This window comes from Oncorhynchus tshawytscha, linkage group LG28, assembly GCF_018296145.1.
Source record: "Oncorhynchus tshawytscha isolate Ot180627B linkage group LG28, Otsh_v2.0, whole genome shotgun sequence".
NCBI lineage: Eukaryota > Metazoa > Chordata > Actinopteri > Salmoniformes > Salmonidae > Oncorhynchus > Oncorhynchus tshawytscha.
This window is the reverse complement of record NC_056456.1, coordinates 31,198,292-31,223,146: the sequence shown is the minus strand read 5'-3', so window position 1 is coordinate 31,223,146 and position 24,855 is coordinate 31,198,292. Positions and strand designations below refer to the sequence as shown.

Sequence of the window (24,855 nt, the reverse complement as noted above, 5' to 3'; positions counted from 1 at the left end):
TCTCACAGCAAGAACTGGCAAATCTGGTGCAGTCCATGAGGAGGATGCACTGCAGTACTTAATGCAGCTGGTGGCCACACCAGATACTGACTGACCCCCCCCCTCTTATGTTCATACAAACACTTATGTATATACAGATATTGAGTTTGCTGAAAATAAACGCAGTTGACAGTGAAAGGACTTTTTTTTTTGCTGAGTTTGTGTGTGATGCATTACATCAATAGACTATTAATGTACCCCTAAAGACAACTTTGTGAATGACGGGTAATGAAAAACAGGGGCAAAGCTTCAGCATCATACAGCATTCTTTATTCATGGCAGAAGTAAAACATTGTTTTATGTCATTGTTAAAAACCAACAACAAAAAAATGGGAAAAATACAAACATTTATTTTGGTCGACTCAAATTAAGTGGATGGATGTAAACAAATGTGATCCTCTCGCAGTTGAACTTGAGATCCACGCGTGTACCTCAATTTCCACAAATCTCCCATCAACATGAATTCATGTTTGCATGAGCCAGAGTTGAGCATGAGTGTCTCAAGTTAGGATTCAACCAAGAGTGGAATCAGGTGATTTTACACTAAAAAACCCTCTTCTTAGATATACTGTATAGTATGAGGTTTCTGCCACTACAAGGGCTGAACACTTCAACTTCCTGTGAGCTTCGAGGAGTTGCCCCAACCCCTGTTCCAGGATCAGATATATTTATACCACATAAATGTTACATATAGGATTGGGCATAGGGAAATCTGATTCTAGGCCTTCAAATTGACCTTATCTGTCAACAACTAAACCTGAAAAATCTGGTTAATATAGTTAGAAACAGAACTATATTCAGTTAGAAACTGACCTTGTGTCAACACATTCATGGTCCAAGTTGTTCCATAAAAACTCCAGGCCCTATATCCTTTACTTTACAAGCCATATTTAACCTTACTTCATACAATGTGGTCATCGTTTTGTAGAATAGTCCATCTCAGAGTATTACATGTACGTGTTATTTATATAGATGGCTGAAATACGATTGTCCATTTCTAAATGCTTTCTTCATGCTAGAACCAACCAACTCTTCACATCATAATGATGGTCATTGTTCTGCAACGTTAAACGCAATGAATGAAACACTGAAATCAGTTAGCTACAACCAACCACCACTTCAGAAATATCCATTTGAGTTAGAATTATGGATAACAAAAATAATCATTTCAATTACCAGTATTCTGGTTTCCCGATGTGAAAACCTTGTAATACAATCAGACAAACTTATGTAATAAATAAAAAAATCTCAAAAACAAACATAAAAAGTAGAAATGTAGCTGTAGCTGGCAGCCATCTTCTGTACTGTACCCTATACGTACATGTGGAGGTATTGACAACATAAGTGCAAAAGGTGAAATGGCAATTATTCAGCTGAAGTAGTAGTGGCCTTATGACAAGCCTGACTGTGGTCCCAGCCTAGCTTGCTAAGAAGCGGTGTTTGACATATTCATTTAAAATACGCTAAGTTTCTTCTTGTTGAAGACACATGACAGGATGGAGCTTTAACCATAAATAGGCTTAAATATGACTATTCGAAGGATCTCTGCTCCAAAACAGGCAACCAGCATGAAAGAGCATGGACTCTTCCACTGGGAGAGAGGGAGAGAGGAAAAAAGAGAAAGAGAGAGAGAGAGAGAGAGAGAGAGAGAGAGAGAGAGAGGGGCACAGGCGCTTTGTTTTTAGTCACTTGGTGAAAACAAACTGTCCTTTTACATCGAGACCTCCTCCTCTGTCCGTAATACACATTGTTCTGTTTTCCAGTGTGCTTCTTTAGAGTGGCATGCTGCCACATCCTGTGTGTGTCCTCCTGACGGGCTGTGTGATGTTGCAGTGTATACTGGATTGTGTGTGTGTGTATACTGGATTGTGTGTGTGCGCGTGTATACTGGATTGTGTGTGTGTGTTTATGTACTGGGTTGTGTCAGTGAGTGTGTGTATGTACTGGGTTGTGTCAGTGAGTGTGTGTTTGTACTGGGTTGTGTCAGTGAGTGTGTGTTTGTATTGGGTTGTGTCAGTGAGTGTGTGTTTGTACTGGGTTGTGTCAGTGAGTGTGTGTATGTACTGGGTTGTGTCAGTGAGTGTGTGTATGTACTGGGTTGTGTCAGTGAGTGTGTGTATGTACTGGGTTGTGTCAGTGAGTGTGTGTTTGTACTGGGTTGTGTCAGTGAGTGTGTGTTTGTACTGGGTTGTGTCAGTGAGTGTGTGTATGTACTGGGTTGTGTCAGTGAGTGTGTGTATGTACTGGGTTGTGTCAGTGAGTGTGTGTATGTACTGGGTTGTGTCAGTGAGTGTGTGTTTGTACTGGGTTGTGTCAGTGAGTGTGTGTATGTACTGGGTTGTGTCAGTGAGTGTGTGTGTGTGTGTGTGTATACTGGGTTGTGTGCGTATGTGTGTGTGTGTGTGTGTGTGTGTGTATACCGGGTTGTGTGCATGTTTGTATATACACTCAGTTGTGTGTGTGTGTGTATGTATGTATACAAGGTTGAGTGTGTATGTATACTGGGTTGAGTGTGTGTGTGTGTGTATATACGTATGTATACTGGGTTGTGTGCATATGTGTGTGTGTGTGTGTATACCGGGTTGTGTACATGTGTGTGTATATACACTCAGTTGTGTGTGTGTATGTGTGTGTGTGTATACTGGGTTGTGTGTGTGTGTGTGTGTGTGTGTGTGTGTGTGTGTGTACTGGGTTAAGTGTGTGTGTATGTATACTGGGTTAAGTATGTGTGTATACTGGGTTGAGTGTGTGTGTGTATACTGGGTTACTGGGTTAAGTGTGTGTGTGTGTGTGTATACTGGGTTAAGTGTGTGTGTGTGTGTGTGTATACTGGGTGTGTGTGTGTGTGTGTGTATACTGGGTTGTGTGTGTGTGTGTGTGTGTGTGTGTGTGTGTGTGTATACTGGGTTAGTGTGTGTGTGTGTGTGTATACTGGGTTACTGGGTTGAGTGTGTGTGTGTGTGTGTGTGTGTGTATGTGTATACTGGGTTAAGTGTGTGTGTGTGTGTGTATGTGTATACTGGGTTAAGTGTGTGTGTATGTGTATACTGGGTTGTGTGTGTGTGTGTGTGTGTATGTGTTACTGGGTAACTGGGTTGTGTGTGTGTGTATATACTGGGTTAGTGTGTGTGTGTGTGTGTGTGTGTGTGTATATACTGGGTTACTGGGTTAAGTATGTGTGTGTATGTATACTGGGTTGAGTGTGTGTGTGTGTGTGTGTGTGTGTGTGTGTGTGTGTGTATATACTGGGTTACTGGGTTAAGTGTGTGTGTGTGTATGTATATACTGGGTTAAGTATGTGTGTGTATGTATACTGGGTTAAGTATGTGTGTGTATGTATACTGGGTTGTGTGTGTGTGTGTGTGTGTGTGTGTGTATATACTGGGTTAAGTGTGTGTGTGTGTGTGTGTGTGTGTATATACTGGGTTGAGTGTGTGTGTGTGTGTGTGTGTGTATATACTGGGTTGTGTGTGTGTGTGTGTGTGTGTGTGTGTGTGTGTGTGTGTGTGTGTGTGTGTGTGTGTGTGTGTGTGTGTGTGTGTGTGTGTGTGTGTAAATACTGGGTTAAGTGTGTGTGTGTGTATGTATACTGGGTTAAGTATGTGTGTGTATGTATACTGGGTTAAGTATGTGTGTGTATGTATACTGGGTTAAGTATGTGTGTGTATGTATACTGGGTTAAGTATGTGTGTGTATGTATATTGGGTTGAGTGTGTGTGTGTCCTAAGAGTGTCCCTCTGTCTCTTCCCCTTCCCTGGTCTCTCAGAGAGCCTGCTCAGTGCTGGAGGCAGAGATGTCCAGTAGTCTCCAGGCTGCGTTGGGGTTGAGCTCTTCCTGGTCCCGACACAGAGCCCACACGTACATCATCCTCAACACCTTCTCCTGGGAGGGGGGTTAGGAGAGAGAAGGAAAGGTTGGAAGAACAAGAGATATCACCAAGTGTAGGCGAGAGGAGAAAGAGAAAGAAGACAGGGCAATGGTTAGAAGAATGGGAAAAAAGATAAAGGTTAATGAATGGGAAGCAGGAATGGGCTAGAAGAAACAGGGCCAGAAGAAACAGGGCCAGAAGAAACAGGGCTAGAAGAAACAGGGCTAGAAGAAACAGGGCCAGAAGAAACAGGGCTAGAAGAAACAGGGCCAGAAGAAACAGGGCCAGAAGAAACAGGGCTAGAAGAAACAGGGCCAGAAGAAACAGGGCCAGAAGAAACAGGGCCAGAAGAAACAGGGCCAGAAGAAACAGGGCTAGAAGAAACAGGGCCAGAAGAAACAGGGCTAGAAGAAACAGGGCCAGAAGAAACAGGGCCAGAAGAAACAGGGCCAGAAGAAACAGGGCCAGAAGAAACAGGGCCAGAAGAAACAGGGCCAGAAGAAACAGGGCCAGAAGAAACAGGGCTAGAAGAAACAGGGCCAGAAGAAACAGGGCCAGAAGAAACAGGGCCAGAAGAAACAGGGCCAGAAGAAACAGGGCTAGGGAAGTAGGACAAAAGATACCATCTATATAAAAGCCTGTTAGATTTAGATTTAAAATCCTGTGAAATTTAATTTGAGATTCTGGTAAACTCTGTTTCATTTCATGTGTCCTAACAATTATTATTATTTGATTATTCTCCATGGCAACCTATCGATAAAAACAAATTAAAAGTTATTTCTCAGTTGGCTTTTGTGGAGACCAGGGATATTTGTGTGTTTTTGACCAAATGTAACTGGTAACAAATACTTATTAAAATGCTATAAGTTTCCTATTGTTATATGTAAAGACAAATAATGTGTATGTAGAGAGGTAGCTTTCTTCACCAGTTTGTTTTTACCATGTTGTAATATGTGATTAGCTTACCAGTTGGTGTAACTGTAATGTTCATTCTCCTGAGAGGAATTACGGTGTTATTTTTCTCTTATTGTAAATTGTGTATAGAGACTGCAGACATGACTGTTTACTGTAATAGTCTTTGACCAGAGTGCAGTCCGGTATCCGTCTACTCCCAGTGGCTAACCACACATTAGAGAGTATCAGACCGCATATTACCATCAAAGGCTAGAGAGATGGACAGGTTTAGGAGCAAAATGACCCATGATAGAGAGAGATGGGTAGAATAGATATCAGAGGTTGTAACCATGGTAACTCACTGGATCCCCTTCCACCAGGTCTCCCTTGGGACTACGAATCACCATGACCACCTGGGCCTGGAACGTGATGATCAGCACAGGGCCTTGATCCATGAGCTTCCCCATCGCCAACTGAGAGAGAGAATAATAGAAGGAATGAAGAAATGGCAGAGAGGGAGCTGGGGAAGGAAATGATGTTAAACCTGAAATAATGACAATCAGCTGGCTACCAAAATGTTGGTGACCGACTTGTATATGTAGCTCAAACAGAGTAATGACATGGCCTGGTTGGTCCTGACAGACACATTCATGTACTTACATCTATGTTGTCTATATCTAGGACCTTGGACTGGAACATTAGACCCAGGGCCCTGGCCTGTTGGATAGGGTGGGCAAGCTGACTGTATGTCTGAGGACAGAGAGAGACGAGGGTCAAAAGGAAGGAAGAACGCTATTTGAAAGTATTTTTCACCCCGATAGTGATAAGAAAATCTAATAAAAACTCTATTTCTGAGAAAAGAAAGCATGCCAAGTACACGCTTTTGTACAGACATCAGTAAACATAGAAAAGAGGAATAGAGTGCAGCCTGTATAAAACTACTTACAGCTTCATAACACCAGTCCTTCAGGACCTCCAGCTCTCCACGGATCATCGCCTGCACAACAGAGCCACGTAGGTGCATTCCTAAACATTAGTTACTGCAGAGCTGTACAGTTCTCTTATAACAAAGCTAACCAACATATATTCAATTCCAGTGATATATGGATTACACTTCTGGTGAGCATTTCAAAAGCTCCAAGTGCTCATGACTAATGATTCAAAACAACAAAAACATTGATTAAAAAAAAAAAAAAGTGCTTGAAAGTGTTAGTGCCCTTACCTCTAGGATGTTGGGGATGATGTCCTTCTCACACTGTTTGAGAAAGGAGTCCTTGTCAAAGCTGGGGTCTGCCTTTAAGATCTCGGTCAGCACCTGAGACATCTCAGTCTTCGAGAAGAGACCACCTGCCAACCAAATAACAAGGATTTGATGTAAAAATAGTGGAAACCCATGTAGTCCAACCATCCATCAGAACATCTGAAGGAAAAGAGGGTAGTCACTTTGTGGCTATTGACACACCAGACAATATAACAGAGAAACTATTGTGCACACCCAGTAATCCCCTCAGAGTGATAGAATGATTAAACCGGGACATCATTTAAAAGAGAGGTTGTTTACCTAGTAGATCGGTGACTCTGTCGGTCACGGCTCGAGATGCTCTGACAAGGGCGTTGTCACTCTCATCATATTTCATTTTCATTTCAAAGAACCCTGAGGAGTGAAAAGAGGTAATATAGGAAATGCTAAACTGCAAATATCACAAAGACGTCTAAGACTCTGGGACCCTCCACAGAAAATCAAATAAGATACAATGGAAGAGAAAGTGTTTCTTGATCAGGAAAAATCCCATCTCTGAAAGTCTTGACATCGAGATATAAGTACAACACCGCAAATTTTACCTCCACTTTGCCCATATAATGAATATAGTGCCACCTGTTGGCTGGTCAGTGAAGTGCACACAACCATGATTGTGACCTATGATTACATCACTCCCATGTTATCTGATGAAATACAGTAACATTCTCTTACTGTTGAAAACCATATTGTTGTCCTTGAAGTCCTTCCACTGTGCGTACCACTTAGAATCCTTGTGCAGAACAACACCCATGTCCTCTCTGTAAATCAAAATAGACCATTTATATCAATTGGTTGCATTTCCTAATAGTTTCAAGCATGGCTGAATGGACACACATAGCATTGTTGGCGAATGGGAAAACGTACCATGCCATGGTTATGAACAAGTAAAAGGGGACATACTCATTGGCCTCAAAGACACGGTTGTCACTCTCCCCTCCCTTGAAGGAGAATTCACTTCTTTTCCTGAGTTGAGAAGGAGCCCTATAGGTACCATCGTCTACCACATCAATCTCTCTCTTCACTGACTCCATCCCCTGTACACACACAGAGGGAAGGGGAAAAGGAGATCAGTATATCAGTAAAATTGTTCCATAGAATTCATGAAGTTTGACTCATTTTCAGCCTCCGTTTGATGCTTCAATGTTTCTTAAAAAGTCCTTCACCAGCTGATATTTACCCCAAAACAACTGGTTACAACTGCTACATTCTTATGCTTATTTAAAATCATTCAACACAATTAATGATAAGTAAACCCATTTAAGCAGGAACTGGGTAAATAGCAGACAAAATAATAAAATAATAAAGTGTAACCAATTTCCTTCAATGGAGAGTTGTGTTACTTATTTGAAATGCCAGTCTCTGACCTGTGAGATGGCCCTGAAGGCGCTGGTCGCTCCCAGCTTCTCTCCTCCCTTGGACACAGACTCAGCAGAGTGCCTGGCCGTCTTGGCTGCCTCCTCCACCCCCTCCTTGATCTTCTTCCCCAGGTCTGTACGGGTCACTTCCTCAAAGCCCTGGACAGACAGACAGACAGACAGACATGGACCACAACAAGTTATAATGACTTTACTTCAGGCAGATTAGCAGCAAGCTACTATAAATAACAGTTCCATATGAATGTCATCTTTGGGTTAGCACTGATATAGAAGTGAAGTTTAACTCATAAGCTGTCCAATACCTCAGCTGAAATAAACATTTTATAAGAGGAATATAAAAACATATTTACACCACTGATGCGCTAAAAGGAGTACATAACAAGGGTTAAACATTTGCATTTAGGATTCATTCTGAGGGTTTACTTCAACTGATAAATGTCAATGACCTTTGTTCCATGCATCATTTTCAAGAGTGTTACAATGACTCACCTCCTTCACAGTCTCAGACAGAGTCCCCAGGGTCTTCTTGAACACCTCAGAGGTCTTTACCGTCTCTGATTCAATTGTTTTCTGGCAGAAAGAAACGGATGACATGGATGAGACATCACATTAGTCAAGCATCAAGTGTGCATGACATCACAAGTGTTTGTTCGGAACGCAGATGAAAGTCAACTTGTCACCAACCCTAGTTCTGGGCAGCATGTCATCAAGACCTTCACTAGTTGAAGGTTAGTACTGGGCTGAAACAAGTCTGCACAACCAAGGTGAGTGACCATGGGCTTAAAGGGACATTACACTCCAAAACAAAATTAGAGCTTACAAATTTCCTCCGAGCCTGTTGCAGGGCATCCGACTCCTCCAGCCTCTTGGCCTCCTCTCTAAACTTCTTGATATTCTCCTTCATCTCCTTGTCCTTCCCAAACTCCTGCCTCAGGTTCTCCACAAACTCCCCAAAGAAGCCTTTACGACTAGGTCGTTCTGACGCATACCGCACCTGAGAGAAAGAGGGCACTTAAAATATAAGTGAATGACAGAATATTAACAGTTGGTGTATTGGCTAGTTAGCTACCACCAGATCCATCACTATTTGAAAGTCAACAAGGATAATGCGTTGGATAATGCATAGCTACCTGCACAGGGACAGCCGGAGACCAACATATCCTGTAGGCATCTCCTCTACTGAATGAGGAGACGACAGCACGGGATGGCAGGAGTAGAAGACGTCTTCCGACCAGCTGAAGAGAATTACATGGGCTATAACCAAACATTCCTATTGAAGCTATAACAATACATATCTACCTATTCTAGCGTTATGGTGTAAAATATGGAAATAATAGGCTATGAAGAATGCCTGATATGTTCAGCTAGCTAGAATGTTCATGAACACCGACCGCGGGGGGGGGGGGCTATGGCCCGTTTCATAACTGTCATAATGACATAATAAAATGTCACGTTATTCAAGAAATATCGTCGAATGTTAAATACTGAGCTGTAAAACAAATCAGTCAATATCCATCGATTGCCAGTGCAAGCAAGGGGGAGTTATACTAAAACAAATCTCACCTCATAGCACCGACACACGGAGGCTGCCATCTTGATCTTGAATGCATGGAGCATTGGGCAATGAATGGAGGAACGTCTAACCCCCCACCCCGCAGACTGTCGACCAATCGTGCTCAGGTTGTTATGCTGCGTCACGCGGTTGCTAAAACTAATCGTCACGCAATCCCTCTTTAAAGTCAGGGTATGAATCAGGAAACCTGCCTATTTTCCTCGAAAGTATGTAATGTCACGATTCAAAAGCTATACAATATTACAGATAGCAAGTTAATTATATCACATCACGGAAAATATTTGTAATGTTGTACTTCTTGTTGACGAAATTCATGCTAATGTTGTGTTTTTGAGCTAGCGCCCAATTGACTCCCATTCACTCCTTGAAGGAGCTGGGGCAACTAACACAATGGGCGTTAATAGATTCAAATGGAGTTTTCCATCTCCTTAAAAAAGTGTCTCTGATGGAGCACGTGCGACTCTGCTGCAGCTGACCTCCTGACGGATCCAATGGGTGGAGACTAACTTGAGGAGGTGAGTGTGTGTCCTGCTGTCAAGTGCCTTCCCTAGCATCAGTAAGGAAGGTCTGCAACCTGGTCTCTGAGCATTTCGTATTTCTGTATGATATGTTACGTTTTGTATTAATCTGTGGATGTCCATCATCCATTTCGTATGATATGTTACAAATTGCAATTTGTACAATATGTTATGAATTTGCCAAATATTCAATGTTTTTTTATTTATTTAACCAGGTAAGTTGACTGAGAACACATTTACAGCAACAGAATGGGGAATAGTTACAGGGGAGAGAAGGGATGAATGAGACCATTGTAAACTGGGGATGATTTGGTGGCCATGATGGTATGAAGGCCAGATTGGGAATTTAGTAGGACACCAGGGTTAACACCACTACTCTTAAGATAAGTGCCATGGGATCTTTAGTGACCACAGAGAGCCAGGACACCTGTTTAAGGTCTCATCCGAAAGACAGCACCCTACACAGGGCAATGTCCCCAATCACTGCCCTGGGGCATTGGGATATTTTTTTTAGACCAAAGGAAAGGGTTCCTCCTACTGGCCATCCAACACCACTTCCAGCAGCATCTGGTCTCCCATCCAGCGACTGACCAAGACCAATCCTGCTTAGCAAGCCAGCCGTGGGATGCAGGGTGGTATGCTGTGGTATGTTACGAATTTGCAAAATGTATTATGTTTGAATTCCAATTTGTTGTGGCTAATGTTAGCTAGCTCTAGGGGTTAGGTTAAAGGGTTAAGGTTAGGGGAGGGGTTAGCTAACATATTTACAAAGTAGCTAAAAAGTACGAAATAGTTGCAAAGTAGTTGCAAAATGCTAAAGTTGTCTGTGATGAGATTCAAACACACAACCTTTGGGTTGCTAATGATTATATCAGCGGGAGGAGGGGTTTAGGGTAATTAAATATTGTGTGGCTGAAGGGCGGGTTGGTGGCGGGCAGGTTGAAAATCCATGAATGGATCATTCTTGGGCAATTTATATAGGATACATTGAGGTTTCTCTTTCATTATTTTAGGCTATCTGGTATTAGTGCATAAGCCTAAGCTTTAGGGCTTAACTGTACGCACGCCAAAAAGCCTACAAAGCCAATCTCCAAATAATGCTTTGGGAATGGGCAAAAAAATCCACGGAGGCAAGGACATTGTCAAAGTTAAATTCTATTAGACAAAAGCTGTGAAAGGAGAGTTGAAAATAAAGGTGAGCAAGTGCCAGACAAGTAAAGTTTGGGAAAGATTTGGGGAAGTGGTAAAAGAGGATGATAGCAGTGGTATGTGTGGTAATTGTGAGGCAATATACAAATTCGACAGTCACAAAACGGGACTTCAAATAGGCCTATGGCATGTCAAGGGAACTGTAGCTTGCTGTTTAGATGGGTTAAATGGAATCTGAAATCTGGACACTGGCTGTAGGTCTATAACCTCTCACACAGCCTTAACAATAACTCCTGCAGAATTAAGCATTTATTGTAGTAAAATTATTTACCAAATGTAGGCAAAATTTGGACTTGGGAACAGGAGTGGAGAAATATGATTTCTTTCTTTCTGCATCTTGAGAGAATGCAATGCTCAGTTAGATACAATATGTAAAGGTATTGTCTTCATCATAAAAGCTGATAGTAGGCTTTTTCAACCACATAAAATATGCATCGAAGCCTAACTGAAATCTTATCAGAAACACATCGCATTGTTTTCATTAGCTATCTTTTTCCTTACAACCGGTCAAACTGATGTAATTTGGACATTATGCACAGAACATCTTTCCCTTTGTTTGTGCGTTATTGTATTTTCTCCCCGGTCCCTAAACGTCTTTGCTCCGCGAAAGATGACAGAAAATGTAATCAATGTCAACTAGACTGAAGATTCATTCTATCGATCTATTACATTATTCTGTTGAGCAAAGGTTTATTTAGTCTTCTAGGGCAACGCATGATGATAAAAGAGAAAGAAGACAAACAAATAGCCTACCAAAATGTCGGAAATTATAAGCAGAAACATATCTCTGTCAAAAATCGTTCTGTCATATTTGACTGTAGCCTAAAGCGCATTTGATATATTCGCGGGTTAGGGTTGGTTGCGGGCCTCAGATTTTCACTTTATCACATATAGTCTGCCGGTTGTGCATGGCGTATGAGTTATTAACAATTGCGGGCGGGTGCGGGTGAAGAAACAGCTAACCTGCGCACCACTAGTTCGCGTTATACCCTCCTTTAGTTTTTGCCTTAACTGAAGTAACTATTTTATGTAACCATACCAAACGTAACTTATCATACTAATTTCAGTGTCCCGGAATTAAATGTACTATGTTATGTCATACTATGAGACCAGTCTGCAATTTCTAGACAGAAGTTTGATTCAAAAATCTAGATATCTTTGGCATTGACGTCTATGCTAAAAACTATTTACATGTTCATATTATGGGCATTGAATATATCACATGGCTTTTTCTTTCCAACTCTTCACTGTTGAGTTGAGACTGGTGTTTTGAGGGTACTATTTAATGAAGCTCACAAGTCCTCAACTGGCAGTTTCATTAAATAGCACCTGCAAAACACAAGTCTCAACGTCAACAGTGAAGACACGACTCTGGGATGCTGGCCTTCTAGGCAGAGTTGCAAAGAAAAAGCCATATCTTGGACTGGCTGATTAAAAGATTCAGATTTGCAAAAGAACAGACACTGGACAGAGGAACTCTGGCTAGAAGGCCAGAATCCCAGAGTCACCTCTTCACTGTTGACGTTGAGACTACTGTTTTGAGGGTACTATTTAATGAAACTGCCAGTTGAAGACTTGTGAGGCAACTGTTTCTGAAACTGGACACTAATGTACTCCTATTTCTATTCTGGTTAGAGCCAGTTTGCGGTGTTCTGTGAAGGGAGTAGTACACAGCGTTGTACGAGATCTTGCGTTTCTTGGCAATTTCTTGCATGCAATAGCCTTCATTTGTCAGAACAAGAATAGACTGACGAGTTTCAGAAGAAAGGTCTTTGTTTCTGGCCATTTTGATCCTGTAATCGAACCCACAAATGCTGATGCTCCAGATATTCAACTAGTCTAAAGAAGCCCAGTTGTATTGCTTCTTTAATCAGAACAACAGTTTCCAGTGTGCTAACATAATTACAAAAAGGCTTTCTAATGATCAATTAGCCTTTTAAAAATGATAAACTTGGATTAGCTAACACAACTTGCCATTGGAACACAGGAGTGATGGTTGCTGATAATGTGCCTGTACGCCTATGTAGATATTCCATAAAAAATCAGCTGTTTCCAGCTACAATTGTCATTTACAACATTAACAATGTCTACACTGTATTTCTGATCAATTTGATGTTATTTTAATGAACAAAAAGTGCTTTTCTTTCAAAAACAAGGACATTTCTAAGTGACCCCAAACTTTTGAACAGTAGTGTGTATATATATATATATATATATATATATATAAAAGCACAAATAAAACATGACAAATCACCCAGAAAAACCATTACAGTCTTCCACATATAAGTCCCCAATCAATACTTTAAATTGCCCGAACGGCACTAGGACATCAAGATTAAATGTATTTAGAATGTTGTTCCTGCAATACGGTGCATTAAAACTAAAATAAGATTTACCTAGCTCGGCGGAGACCCTAGGAACCTCAAAAGTTAACCAATCCTGTGAACGGGTTAGGCAACTACAGTGTCTATACTTCAACAACAAAGTTAGATAAAATGGCATTTATGAAGTAGCTCGTTGTAAACAAAAAGGGAGTCATGTTGAGATCTATAAGGTCATTAGCGAAGTCCAGCCTACCTTTTGATACAGGATGCAGTGATGAGTATCAAAGCTGTCCCCTGTTACAAAACCAAGGACACTATGGTAAACTGAGTCCAAAGGTGTAAGAGTAGTAGCAGCTGCACTTTGATAAAAAATATCACCATAATCAAGAAGTATGAAAATGTATCCACTCACTACTGTAAGTCGCTCTGGATAAGAGTGTCTGCTAAATTAATCAAATGTAAAAAGGTCGACTGAATGACATAATAGCCGTCTGTTCAAGACCTCACCTCTCAACCTGACTTTCTCAACTTGATGAGGAGAGAGACTATACCTGAATATTATTAGTATGCAATTAATATTGATTTGTTTTAGAGTGATGTAAATATTGATCAACCACATGCACAAGGGCCCACTGCTAATTTAGGACATGAACTACAAGGATGAAGAGTTGTGTGATAAACAAACTGAGCATCTAACACTTTCAATGGCCCTCAGCAGGGATAGGTTGTGCTGTTTGTTTCCTATTAGTATGACAGCCAGCAGCGCCACCGTGTGGAAGGTATGGAAACAGGGACTCCTCCCCAGTGCAGAGTTCTGAGATCTCTCTTCCTGCGGTCAGCCTTGTTTGACAGACAACATTGGCGCATTGTTTCACACATTTATAAAGACAATTATCCCGTACATACCGATAATTCAGAGGCATACAATTTTGCACATTATTTTCGGGAACAAGCGCTGGAGAGGCATCGTCTAGAATGGGGAACAGAGACGATGAATACGATTTCTTGTTCAAAGGTAAATTTTAATGACTGCATTCTCCCGTTCATAGGACCTTCAATAATTCTATCATTGTTGCGTTCTGTCCTATGACAAATCAGACATCAGTGTGAACGAATAATAACAAATAGTCTGGATAAATGTTTTAGAAATAAACATTGTATGCGTCTCTTTGGTGGAAAACGTTTGCTACTATGGCTACATAAATGCTGTCATTGTAACACTGTAACAACGCCCACAGCTATATTTTTAGGTAAGGTGCAACACCCTATCTGCGGTTGCTTCTTTGACTTTATCAACACTGATGAAACCATAAAAGAGGAACTGTTTATCAATAGGTTACTGACAAGAATGCTGTTTCCCAATTTATGGTTAAAAGAGCTATATTAAGTTTTATTTTTTATTGTGAATTGTAGCCTCCCATATCCCATAGATATATTATTTCATATTTTATTTAATGTGGGACTATTGATTATACAAATGTTGAATTCATGTAGATTTTTGATAGAATTAGTGAAAGGAAATGTAAAACTTGGCAATGTAGACCTGTGTCCAAGGACCATATAACACTGTGACTACTATGTTCAATCTCAAGAAATCCCCCTTTGATCTATTCTAGAATGTCATCCTTTGATTTCCATTGAGCTCGCCAGCGACACCCTGTATAGAGGTCTATTTATGAAGTGATACAGAGTATCTTCTGTGGAGTAGACATCAGCCGATAAAGGGTTCTCCTCTTCCTCCCTCACCATCATTTAGAAACCCTGTTGAAACAGGAAAGCCAAAAGTGGCCCAAAACTGTCGATTTAGGTTTGACGGAGCATGTTATCAGCTTCCTGCAGCAGCAGTGATGCCACAGGGACAAGGTTCAGCTGTATTTACTGTACTGTGAGAATACAAAAGGGCTCCACCTCGACAGCCCCGTTGTGACTGCCAGGCCTACTTCTGTCACCTCAATGTTTTACTGTCGGCAAAATACAGTAGAATATGCCGTTTGTCAGCCTGTTATTGTAGTAAAAGTAATAATAATAATATTATTAATAGTAAAATTGTATCATTGAGTTCAGTGTTTCTCAGCAGTGCTCTTAAGGGGCCCAACTTTGTACATGCTAGAATTTCACTCAAACTGAGAATCAATTAGACACCAACTACTTTGTCTCCTTGGTTAAGGGGTAACCAATTAAACAAAAGACCCATAAGCTCTGAGAAATATTTACAGAAGTATATAAAGACATATACCACTTCAAATAGGTTGATTTCAGCCATCCACTTATTCAAGTGGCGGCAGGTAGCCTAGTGGTTAGAGCGTTGGACTAGTAACCGAAGGGTTGCAAGATCAATCCCCGAGCTGACAAGGTAAAAATCTGTCATCCTGCCCCTGAACAAGGCGGTCAACCCACTGTTCCTAGGCCGTCATTGAAAATAAGAATTTGTTCTTAACTGACTTGCCTAGTTAAATAAAGGTAAAATAAATAAAAAATATTGTCAATGGATGTGATTGGAAATGACAACCCGCATTATGTAACAGTTGTAGGTGGGAGGGCCAAGTCACATAATGATGAGGAATGCAGGCATTGATCCAAGGTCTAACCCAGGATCCTGGATCCTAGTACATCTATGACATACTTGTTGACTAGTTCGGCTGTAAGAATTTCTGTCTTTCTCATTCTCTCCATCTCTTTCTGTCTCATTATCAAGTTGTGCTAATTGGGGACTCTGGTGTCGGGAAGAGTAACTTGCTCTCTCGGTTCACACGGAATGAGTTCAACCTTGAGAGTAAGAGCACCATCGGGGTGGAGTTTGCCACCCGCAGCATCCAGGTGGATGGGAAGACGATAAAGGCCCAGATATGGGACACGGCTGGACAGGAACGTTACAGAGCCATCACCTCTGCGTAAGTCGGGTGGGATTCCTCATGGCTGCCTGTTGAGGTCTCTTGAAAAGTAAATGATTGTCAACAAGGATAACAGAAAACAATAATCTAGTGGCCTCAGATCTTAGTCCCCGAGAGGTACATTGGTGACTGAACTAATCAATGAACTGCTAATTTCCTTGATGACTAAAATCAGGTGTTTTATTGCTGGGTTGAAGTGTGGAACATAAACCTACACACCCTATAGCAGGTTAGCGTTTTTGTCATGAATCTTGTTCTGGAAGTAGGTCTGCAGAGTGGTCACTAGCTGGTACAGCCACTAAGTCATACAATCTGATTTGAAACTTAACCCTAACCTCACTGCTAACCCTAATGCCTAACCCTAACCTCACTGCTAAACCTAATGCCTAACCTCACTGCTAAACCTAATGCCTAACCTCACTGCTAAACCTAATGCCTAACCTTTAACCTCACTGCTAACCTTAATGCCTAACCCTAACCTCACTGCTAAACCTAATGCCTAACCCTAACCTCACTGCTAACCCTAATGCCTAACCTTTAACCTCACTGCTAACCCCAATGCCTAACCCTAACCTCACCGCTAAACCTAATGTCTAACCCTAACCACACTGCTAACCCTAATGCCGAACCCTAATGCCTAACCTCACTGCTAACCCTAATGCCTAACCTCACTGCTAAACCTAATGCCTAATCTAACCCTAATGCCTAACCTTAACCTCACTGCTAACCCTAATGCCTAACCTTTAACCTCACTGCTAACCTTAATGCCTAACCTTTAACCTCACTGCTAACCTTAATGCCTAACCTAACCCTCACTGCTAACCCTAATGCTTAACCCTAACCTCACTGCTAACCCTAATGCCTAACCTAACCTTAACCACACTGCTAAACCTAACCTCACTGCAAACCCGAATGCCTAACCCTAACCTCACTGTTAACCCTAAAGCCTAACCCTAACCTCACTGCTAACCCTAATACCTAACCCTAACCTCACTGCTAAACCTAATGCCTAATCTAACCCTAACCTCACTGCAAACCCTAACACCTAACCTCACTGCTAACCCTAATACCTAACCTCACTGCTAACCCTAATACCTAACCTCACTGCAAACCCTAATGCCTAACCCTAACCTCACTGCTAACCCTAATGCCTAACCCTAACCTCACTGCTAACCCTAATGCCTAACCCTAACCTCACTGCTAACCCTAATGCCTAACCCTAACCTCACTGCTAAACCTAATGCCTAATCTAACCCTAACCTCACTGCTAACCCTAATGCCTAACCTCACTGCTAAACCTAATGCCTAATCTAACCCTAACCTCACTGCTAACCCTAATGGCCAACCTAACCTTAACCACACTGCTAACCCTAATGCCTAACCTCACTGCTAACCCTAACCTCACTGCTCCCCCTAATGCCTAACCCTAATCTCACTGCTAACCCTAATGCCTAACCTTAACCTCACTGCTAACCCTAATGCCTAACCTTAACCTCACTGCTAACCCTAATGCCTAACCTTAACCTCACTGCTAACCCTAATGCCTAACCTTAACCTCACTGCTAACCCTAATGCCTAACCCTAACCTAACTGCTAACCTTAATGCCTAACCTAACCTCACTGCAAACCCTAATGCCTAACCCTAACCTCACTGCTAACCCTAATGCCTAACCCTAACCTCACTGCTAACCCTAATGCCTAACCCTAACCTCACTGCTAAACCTAATGCCTAATCTAACCCTAACCTCACTGCTAACCCTAATGCCTAACCTAATCCTCACTGCTAACCCTAATGCCTAACCCTAACCTCACTCCTAAACCTAATGCCTAATCTAACCCTAACCTCACTGCTAACCCTAATGGCCAACCTAACCTTAACCACACTGCTAACCCTAATGCCTAACCTCACTGCTAACCCTAACCTCACTGCTCCCCCTAATGCCTAACCCTAATCTCACTGCTAACCCTAATGCCTAACCTTAACCTCACTGCTAACCCTAATGCCTAACCCTAATCTCACTGCTAACCCTATTGCCTAACCTTAACCTCACTGCTAACCCTAATGCCTAACCTTAACCTCACTGCTAACCCTAATGCCTAACCCTAACCTAACTGCTAACCTTAATGCCTAACCTAACCCTCACTGCTAACCCTAATGCTTAACCCTAACCTAACTGCTAACCTTAATGCCTAACCTAACCCTCACTGCTAACCCTAATGCCTAACCTAACCTTAACCACACTGCTAACCCTAATGCCTAACCTCACTGCTAACCCTAACCTCACTGCAAACCCGAATGCCTAACCCTAACCTCACTGCAAACCCTAATGCCTAACCTCACTGCAAACCCTAATGCCTAACCTCACTGCAAACCCTAATGCCTAACCTCACTGCTAACCCTAATGCCTAACCTCACTGCTAACCCTAACCTCACTGCAAACCCTAACCTCACTGCTAACCCTAATGCCTAACCCTAACCTCACTGCTAAACCTAATGCCTAATCTAACCCTAACCTCACTGCTAACCCTAATGCCTAACCTAACCCTCACTGCTAACCCTAATGCCCAACCTAACCTTAACCACACTGCTAACCCTAATGCCTAACCTCCCTGCTAACCCTAACCTCACTGCAAACCCAAATGCCTAACCCTAACCTCACTGCAAACCCTAATGCCTAACCTCACTGCTAACCCTAATGCCTAACCCTAACCTCACTGCTAACCCTAATGCCTAACCTCACTGCTAACCCTAATGCCTAACCTTAACCTCACTGCTAACCCTAATGCCTAACCCTAACCTAACTGCTAACCTTAATGCCTAACCCTAACCTAACTGCTAACCTTAATGCCTAACCCTAACCGCACTGCTAACCCTAATTCCTAACCTAACCCTCACTGCTAACCCTAACCTCACTGCTAACCCTAATGCCTAACCTAACCTTAACCACACTGCTAACCCTAATGCCTAACCTCACTGCAAACCATAATGCCTAACCTCACTGCTAACCCTAATGCCTAATCTCACTGCTAACCCTAACCTCACTGCTAACCCTAATGCCTAACCCTAACCTCACTGCTAACCCTAACCTCACTGCTAACCCTAATGTCTAACCTAACCACACTGCTAACCCAAATGCCTAACCTTAACCTGACCTTAACCACAATGCTAACCCTAATGCCTAACCACACTTCAAACCCTAATGTACAACCCTAACCATACTGCTAGCCCGAATGCCTAACCTCACTGCTAACCCTAATGCCTAACCCTAAATAAATTAAGACCATTTTTGTTTTCATGAATTTTTACAATATAGCAAATTTTGACTTTGCAGCTGACCCATCTATCGGAAATCACTCCATAATGCCGCCAGGGCAAGAATGAAAATAAATATATCTCTCCAGGATCAGGTTTGGCGAGCACTAGCCGATCACGAGCCTCATCACCAATCAGAGTGTCTGACTTGGAGCTCCATACATTGTCTGTTGGTGCATTGAGATTGATAAGCAGTCTTTCCTACAGCTATTACAGAGGGGCAGTGGGTGCTCTCCTAGTGTATGACATCGCCAAGCACCTGACCTATGAAAACGTGGAGCGCTGGTTGAAGGAACTGAGGGATCATGCAGACAACAACATCGTCATCATGCTGGTGGGCAACAAGAGCGACCTGCGCCACCTCAGGGCCGTGCCCATGGATGAGGCCCGGGCTTTTGCAGGTACTCTGGTCTTTTGGCATGGGGAACATGCCAGGTTTATTTGTGCTGTCTTGCCAACTCCTATGGTCATTGCCATGACAATGACCATAGGAGTTGGCAAGACAGCACAAACTAATATAGGACCAGGCTAAGGAGTACATCATCTTGGAACAGCCTTCTTGGCTTAATTAAGTGGTCCTAAGGGAACACTGATTTTGAAGAGATGGGTTGGAGGACAGTAAAATGAGAGCAGCTGCATATAGTTGCTTTCACCTATCTGGAACTTTTATATCAGTGATCATCACAAGGGAATGGGAGGAGGGTATTGTATTGGGACAGTATTGCTATATTTAGCAGCCTAAATGTGTAATGCAAATGGTATTGAGGCAGCTTTAATGTGAAATGTGGCAGCAGGTAGCCTAGCAGTTAAGAGCGTTGAACCAGCAACCTTTCAGTTACTGGCCCGAGTCCCCTAGGTGACTGGGTGAAAAACCTGTCTGTGCCCTTGATCAAGACACTTAACCCTAATTGGTTCTGGAAAACAGTGTCTGCAAAATCACTAAAATGTAAATTGTTTTTTTTTCCTCCCAGGAACTGTTTAATAATGATTGTCTGACTCACTTTCCCCCTTTCTCTAAACCTGCAGAGAAGAACACTCTATCCTTTATTGAAACTTCAGCTTTAGATTCAACAAATGTAGAGGAAGCTTTCAAGAATATCCTTACAGGTACAGTATAACAGCAAAAGGACTTTCTGGAAAGCCAATTGCTTTGACATAGTGAAGATGAAGTAAACTAGAAAATCCTCTTTTGAAGTATTGAGATGCACCACAACAGTCTAGTCTACTCTCCACAGAAATCTATCGCATCGTATCACAGAAGCAGATCGCTGAGCGGTCCGCCCATGACGAGTCCCCTGGAAACAATGTGGTGGACATAAGTGTTCCACCCACCACGGACCAGAAAGGGAACAAACTGCAGTGCTGTCAGAACCTGTAACCCATGATGACGCTTACCTTCCCCTTTCTGTCATCTCAATGTTGTGGCGCAAACATTCTTCATTTTGTGTAATATACTTTTGTTTTTGATAGCGTGTCAACTCACATTATATTAATGCCATAAAATAAAATTTTACAATATTACAGTAGTTGAGTGGATCTCTCATGTTACTTGTATGCTCCTACATTCTGGACCACTTGCAAGGAGTGTAGTCCCTTAAATGTCCACTAGATGGTGGTATGTTTGGTGCAGTCAACTGCATCAAGTGATCATTACCGATCTAATACTCCTGTATCAGTAACTCAGAGATTCAGCACACATGCATTCCAGATGTGCCGACTGCAAAGACCAAGAGTCCCTTATGTTTTATTGCACAATGACCCAGCTTACTCAAGGGAGTGCAACATAAAATGATTTAGCATACATTGACTGACACTCCAAAGCCCACTCTAAAACATTGCAGTTTGTTCCCTTCTCTCTCTCTCTCTCTCTCCCACTTCTACCAACTTCCAAAGGGCAAAGAGTTAACAACAGAAAACATCATATTTAGACTTGGTTGTTCACGTGGTCATTGTTCTGAGAGAGTAAATTCATAGGGCTATTGGATGCCAGTTTTCCAAAAACAGCTAAATACATTGTGAAGGGGGGTAGTATGTTTCAGATATACTGTATTAACATGCTGCATCAGTTACATCCTGCTACATTAACTGTGTCCTTCCATTTGTGTCCTGATTTTCCAGGCCAGTGTTCATAATCCAGCGATGACATCAGTGACACTTCATTCCACGAGTCCAACACGTCCCAAAACCACTGGTTATAGTTCATATCTGGGCTCAAGTGTTTCAAATAATAGAGATTATGGAGAAATAATCCCCAGAATGGTCCACAAGTGCAGAAGTTCAAGATATATTACACTTTTTTTAAGAGAGACCACAGCGCTCATACGATGGTCTCGTCAGTCATTTTCTTGGTCGACTTGGTCGGGACGGAATGTTGGGTAGAGTGCGCTCCTTTAATTTCAGGCATGAGCAGGCGCACTTTCTGATTGGTCCTCCTCCACTCCGAGTATAACTGACAGTGATAGCGGAACGATACCTGAGGTGCACGGAGACAGACGTCAACAAAACTATCAGACGGTTTCATATGCACTGCAGATTCATTAAATATACCGTTGCTATCGCAGGCACGCAAAATACAAAGTTAGACAGATTGCATGACAAATTTGTATTTGGTCTGCATTTGATGATTGTGTAACTATTGTAAGCTTTTTTTCAGAGTACAAACAAACAATTCTTGTTGCAGACAAAAAAGATTTGTTGGCACATTACTTGTCTCCCCTGAATATAAAATGGGAAGGGCACAAAATGCCATAGACAAGAAAACAAAACAAACGATGCGCCACAAATGTCTAATTTGTCTCACAATTGTAATAATAGCGATTGTAAAGCACACATTTACACTGCAAAAATATGCTGTCAATTAACAAAGGTGGAGTAAAGTAATCCATGGTAATGGTGATAAGGGGTGTGTGTTAGTTACCAGTGTCCAGAGGACGTAGATGGTAAAGAGAGCAATGGTGAGGGCGATGAGGCCCACAGCCTCCAGCCGGCTGTTGAGGAACAGGTGGTCCTGGGCTCCCCTCAGACACAGCCAGCCAGATATGGCCGCTAGTGGCGTGATGAGCATGAAGCAGGCCATGTCGCACAAAAGCGTGCGCTTCTCACTGCGAGGGCCTGGGTCCCGCAACCACTGGGAGGATGCAAGAAAAGGTTCATTATTAATATGCTAATTATTCTGTCATTACTATGGTGATGGAGGACTTAAACAGGATTACCCATCAACCTGTCACTCACTCACACACACTGCCATTTTACCTGTGTGAGGGGCTGGGGTCGCCGTTCGACGGTGAACTCGGTGTGGCAGAGCTCACAGTAGCTGGTGTTGGAGGAGGACAGCCACTTCTCCAGGCAGCTCTTGTGCACCTTACCCAGGGTCCCTGTGCAACTGCAAGGGGAGAGCAGCATCTCACCACCGGCCCCCTCGTGACAGATCCGACACATGCCTTCATTACTAGACAAATAGGGGAAGAAATTGTGCCTGGTGACCACTTGTTTCAAAACAAATGACACATTAAATGCACTATAAACAAGACATTATTTTCATCAATATACCAAATTTTTTTTATCATATATGCTGAATCTGAAAATGAGTATGTTGCCCTCTCCTATACGCTTTGAGATCTATTTGTCCATCGTTTATCTCCATTCAAGGAATTGTTTATTTATCAGATCGAAGCCAAGGGTCACATTCCCAGTCATCCATATTTACAAAGAAAGATAAGAACCCTCTCGAAGAACCTCCTTACCTCTGTGAGCCCATAGCCTTGACAACAGTGGAGAGTGGGCGGCCATCTTTGGCCGTAACCTTAGCGACGTACTGGGCCTGGCCGGCATCTGGCTCCTCTACCTCCTTGGGCAGGTCGGCAGCGCTGCCTGAGTAGTCACACAGGGATCCAGGCAGGTGGCAGCAGCCTGGTGTAGTCATGGCGCCCTGGTGTGGGTGACACACCTCTCCTCCCACTGCTGTGGGCAACTGTTTGGACTGAGTGACAATGTAAGAATGTAATATTGTTACAAGTTACTTGTGATGGTTCATGACATGTGAGCTGATCAGTCCATAGAAATAGAATCCATATTCTATTGATCATCCTTTTACCATGACAAAAACCTTTGGCAAAGGCTTTGCTGACAATGTCAAAACAGGATTTGACACGGGGTATGTAATAAAGAGGATTCGAATTAAAGGCCAGGTGCATACTTCATTTTGACAAGCTTATGTGGTGGTGCTCAACATGTCATCAACATCAAAGATAAAACGGACTGTCAGCAACTATAGACAAAGCTCGGCTCCAGTAAATCAATAAATGACCAACAGACACAGCCAGACAGGATAAATGGTTGGCTGTCTAGTTACTGTAGCTAACTAACTACGTTACTGTTAAGCATTCATGTTTTCACATCCTCTCTACGTTAACGTTAGCTAGCTACGACATTTCCACTAGTTAACAAGCTATCTAAATAAATCAATACAATGCAATGAAAAGCTCTGCATGATGAACAGTTAGCTAGATAGCGTTTCTAAACAAGGGATAACGTACCGTCGACACCAGCTCCCCCTGGCCTTAGCTAGCTATTTGGCTAGCTAGAGACGACATTGACATTTAGACAGAAAACGATGCTTTAGGAGGAATACAATATATGATGCATTGGCTGGATAATTTATTCGTTCGTAACCATCTCCCCGTCTTCTTGCAGAAACGGTGTATTATTCACGGATTTATGACAGTCAGCTGACTTGCTCGCTTCTCTCTCGCTGTGCAGTGACTGTATCGTTATGGTCACGTGATCACCGTGATCTGGAGACGCATCACTATTGCCACCATACAAGGGTAGCATGATTATTCATATGGTACCAATTATTATACAAATTAGGCTAATATGTGAACACCCTGAAGTGGCAGTAGCCACTGTCTTAAGACACTGTTGGCAAGATAAAACAATGCAAGACAAGATGGTATACAAAAAGTGTGTTTTATATATATATATATATTACCGCTAGGTGACACCACTATTGTCAAATATTTCATATCTCAGTTTTATATTTGGACATTGTAGGAATACTGCTACGTGTCTATGAGGTTCTTAGGTTGAGATTCATACGTTGAAGCAGAAAAGGTTTGACTTTAATACTCAATTACATTTACTTTTGATGCTTAAGTATATTTAAAATCAAATACTTTTAGACTTTTACTCAAGTAGTATTTTACTGGATGACTTTTACTTTTACTTGAGTAACTTTCTATTAAGGTATCTATACTTTTACTCAAGTATGACAATTGAGTACTTTTTCCACCAATGCATGCTAGTAGATACCAATAGACTTCCAGCATTGGCTCGCGAAACTACCTCCAACTTCCTTTATTTTGGACACAGAGACATAAAGATGTATCCATAAGTTCATCTGACTCTGGGGATGTAGAGAAAGGGCCCCATTGCCAAAATTCCAAAGTATCCCTTTAACATAGAAACCTGCGGTTGAGGCCGCTGTGTTTTCTTTCACTTGAGACATTTTCTAGCTTTACTTTTACTCAGGTATGACAATTGGGTACTTTT

At 42.1% G+C, this 24,855-nt stretch overlaps 3 protein-coding genes across 3 annotated transcripts; 1 reads left to right on the top strand and 2 right to left on the bottom strand.

The window, feature by feature from the left end:
- Positions 1-3,689: 3,689 nt before the first annotated feature.
- Positions 3,690-9,425, bottom strand: LOC112244600 (mitochondrial import inner membrane translocase subunit TIM44-like). Its single transcript, XM_042308018.1, has 13 exons — positions 9,041-9,425; positions 8,608-8,712; positions 8,298-8,471; positions 7,967-8,047; positions 7,466-7,615; positions 7,002-7,135; positions 6,774-6,859; positions 6,363-6,455; positions 6,024-6,148; positions 5,748-5,798; positions 5,462-5,551; positions 5,164-5,274; positions 3,690-3,921 (listed from the first exon to the last, which is right to left on the bottom strand). Exons 1-13 carry the CDS (start codon positions 9,092-9,094, stop codon positions 3,802-3,804), a joined length of 1,374 nt encoding a protein of 457 aa, XP_042163952.1. The 5' UTR covers positions 9,095-9,425; the 3' UTR covers positions 3,690-3,801.
- A 4,464-nt stretch (positions 9,426-13,889) lies between these two features.
- LOC112244602 (ras-related protein Rab-11B) lies at positions 13,890-20,826 on the top strand. The gene is made up of 5 exons (XM_024412326.2): positions 13,890-14,116; positions 15,797-15,992; positions 19,513-19,706; positions 20,332-20,412; positions 20,541-20,826. The coding sequence occupies exons 1-5, from the start codon at positions 14,077-14,079 to the stop codon at positions 20,681-20,683; spliced, it is 654 nt and encodes a 217-aa protein (XP_024268094.1). The 5' UTR covers positions 13,890-14,076; the 3' UTR covers positions 20,684-20,826.
- A 190-nt stretch (positions 20,827-21,016) lies between these two features.
- LOC112244601 (E3 ubiquitin-protein ligase MARCHF2) lies at positions 21,017-24,107 on the bottom strand. Its single transcript, XM_024412325.2, has 5 exons — positions 23,841-24,107; positions 23,049-23,284; positions 22,558-22,753; positions 22,223-22,432; positions 21,017-21,778 (listed from the first exon to the last, which is right to left on the bottom strand). The coding sequence occupies exons 2-5, from the start codon at positions 23,225-23,227 to the stop codon at positions 21,623-21,625; spliced, it is 741 nt and encodes a 246-aa protein (XP_024268093.1). The 5' UTR covers positions 23,228-23,284; positions 23,841-24,107; the 3' UTR covers positions 21,017-21,622.
- Between the last annotated feature and the right edge of the window lie 748 nt (positions 24,108-24,855).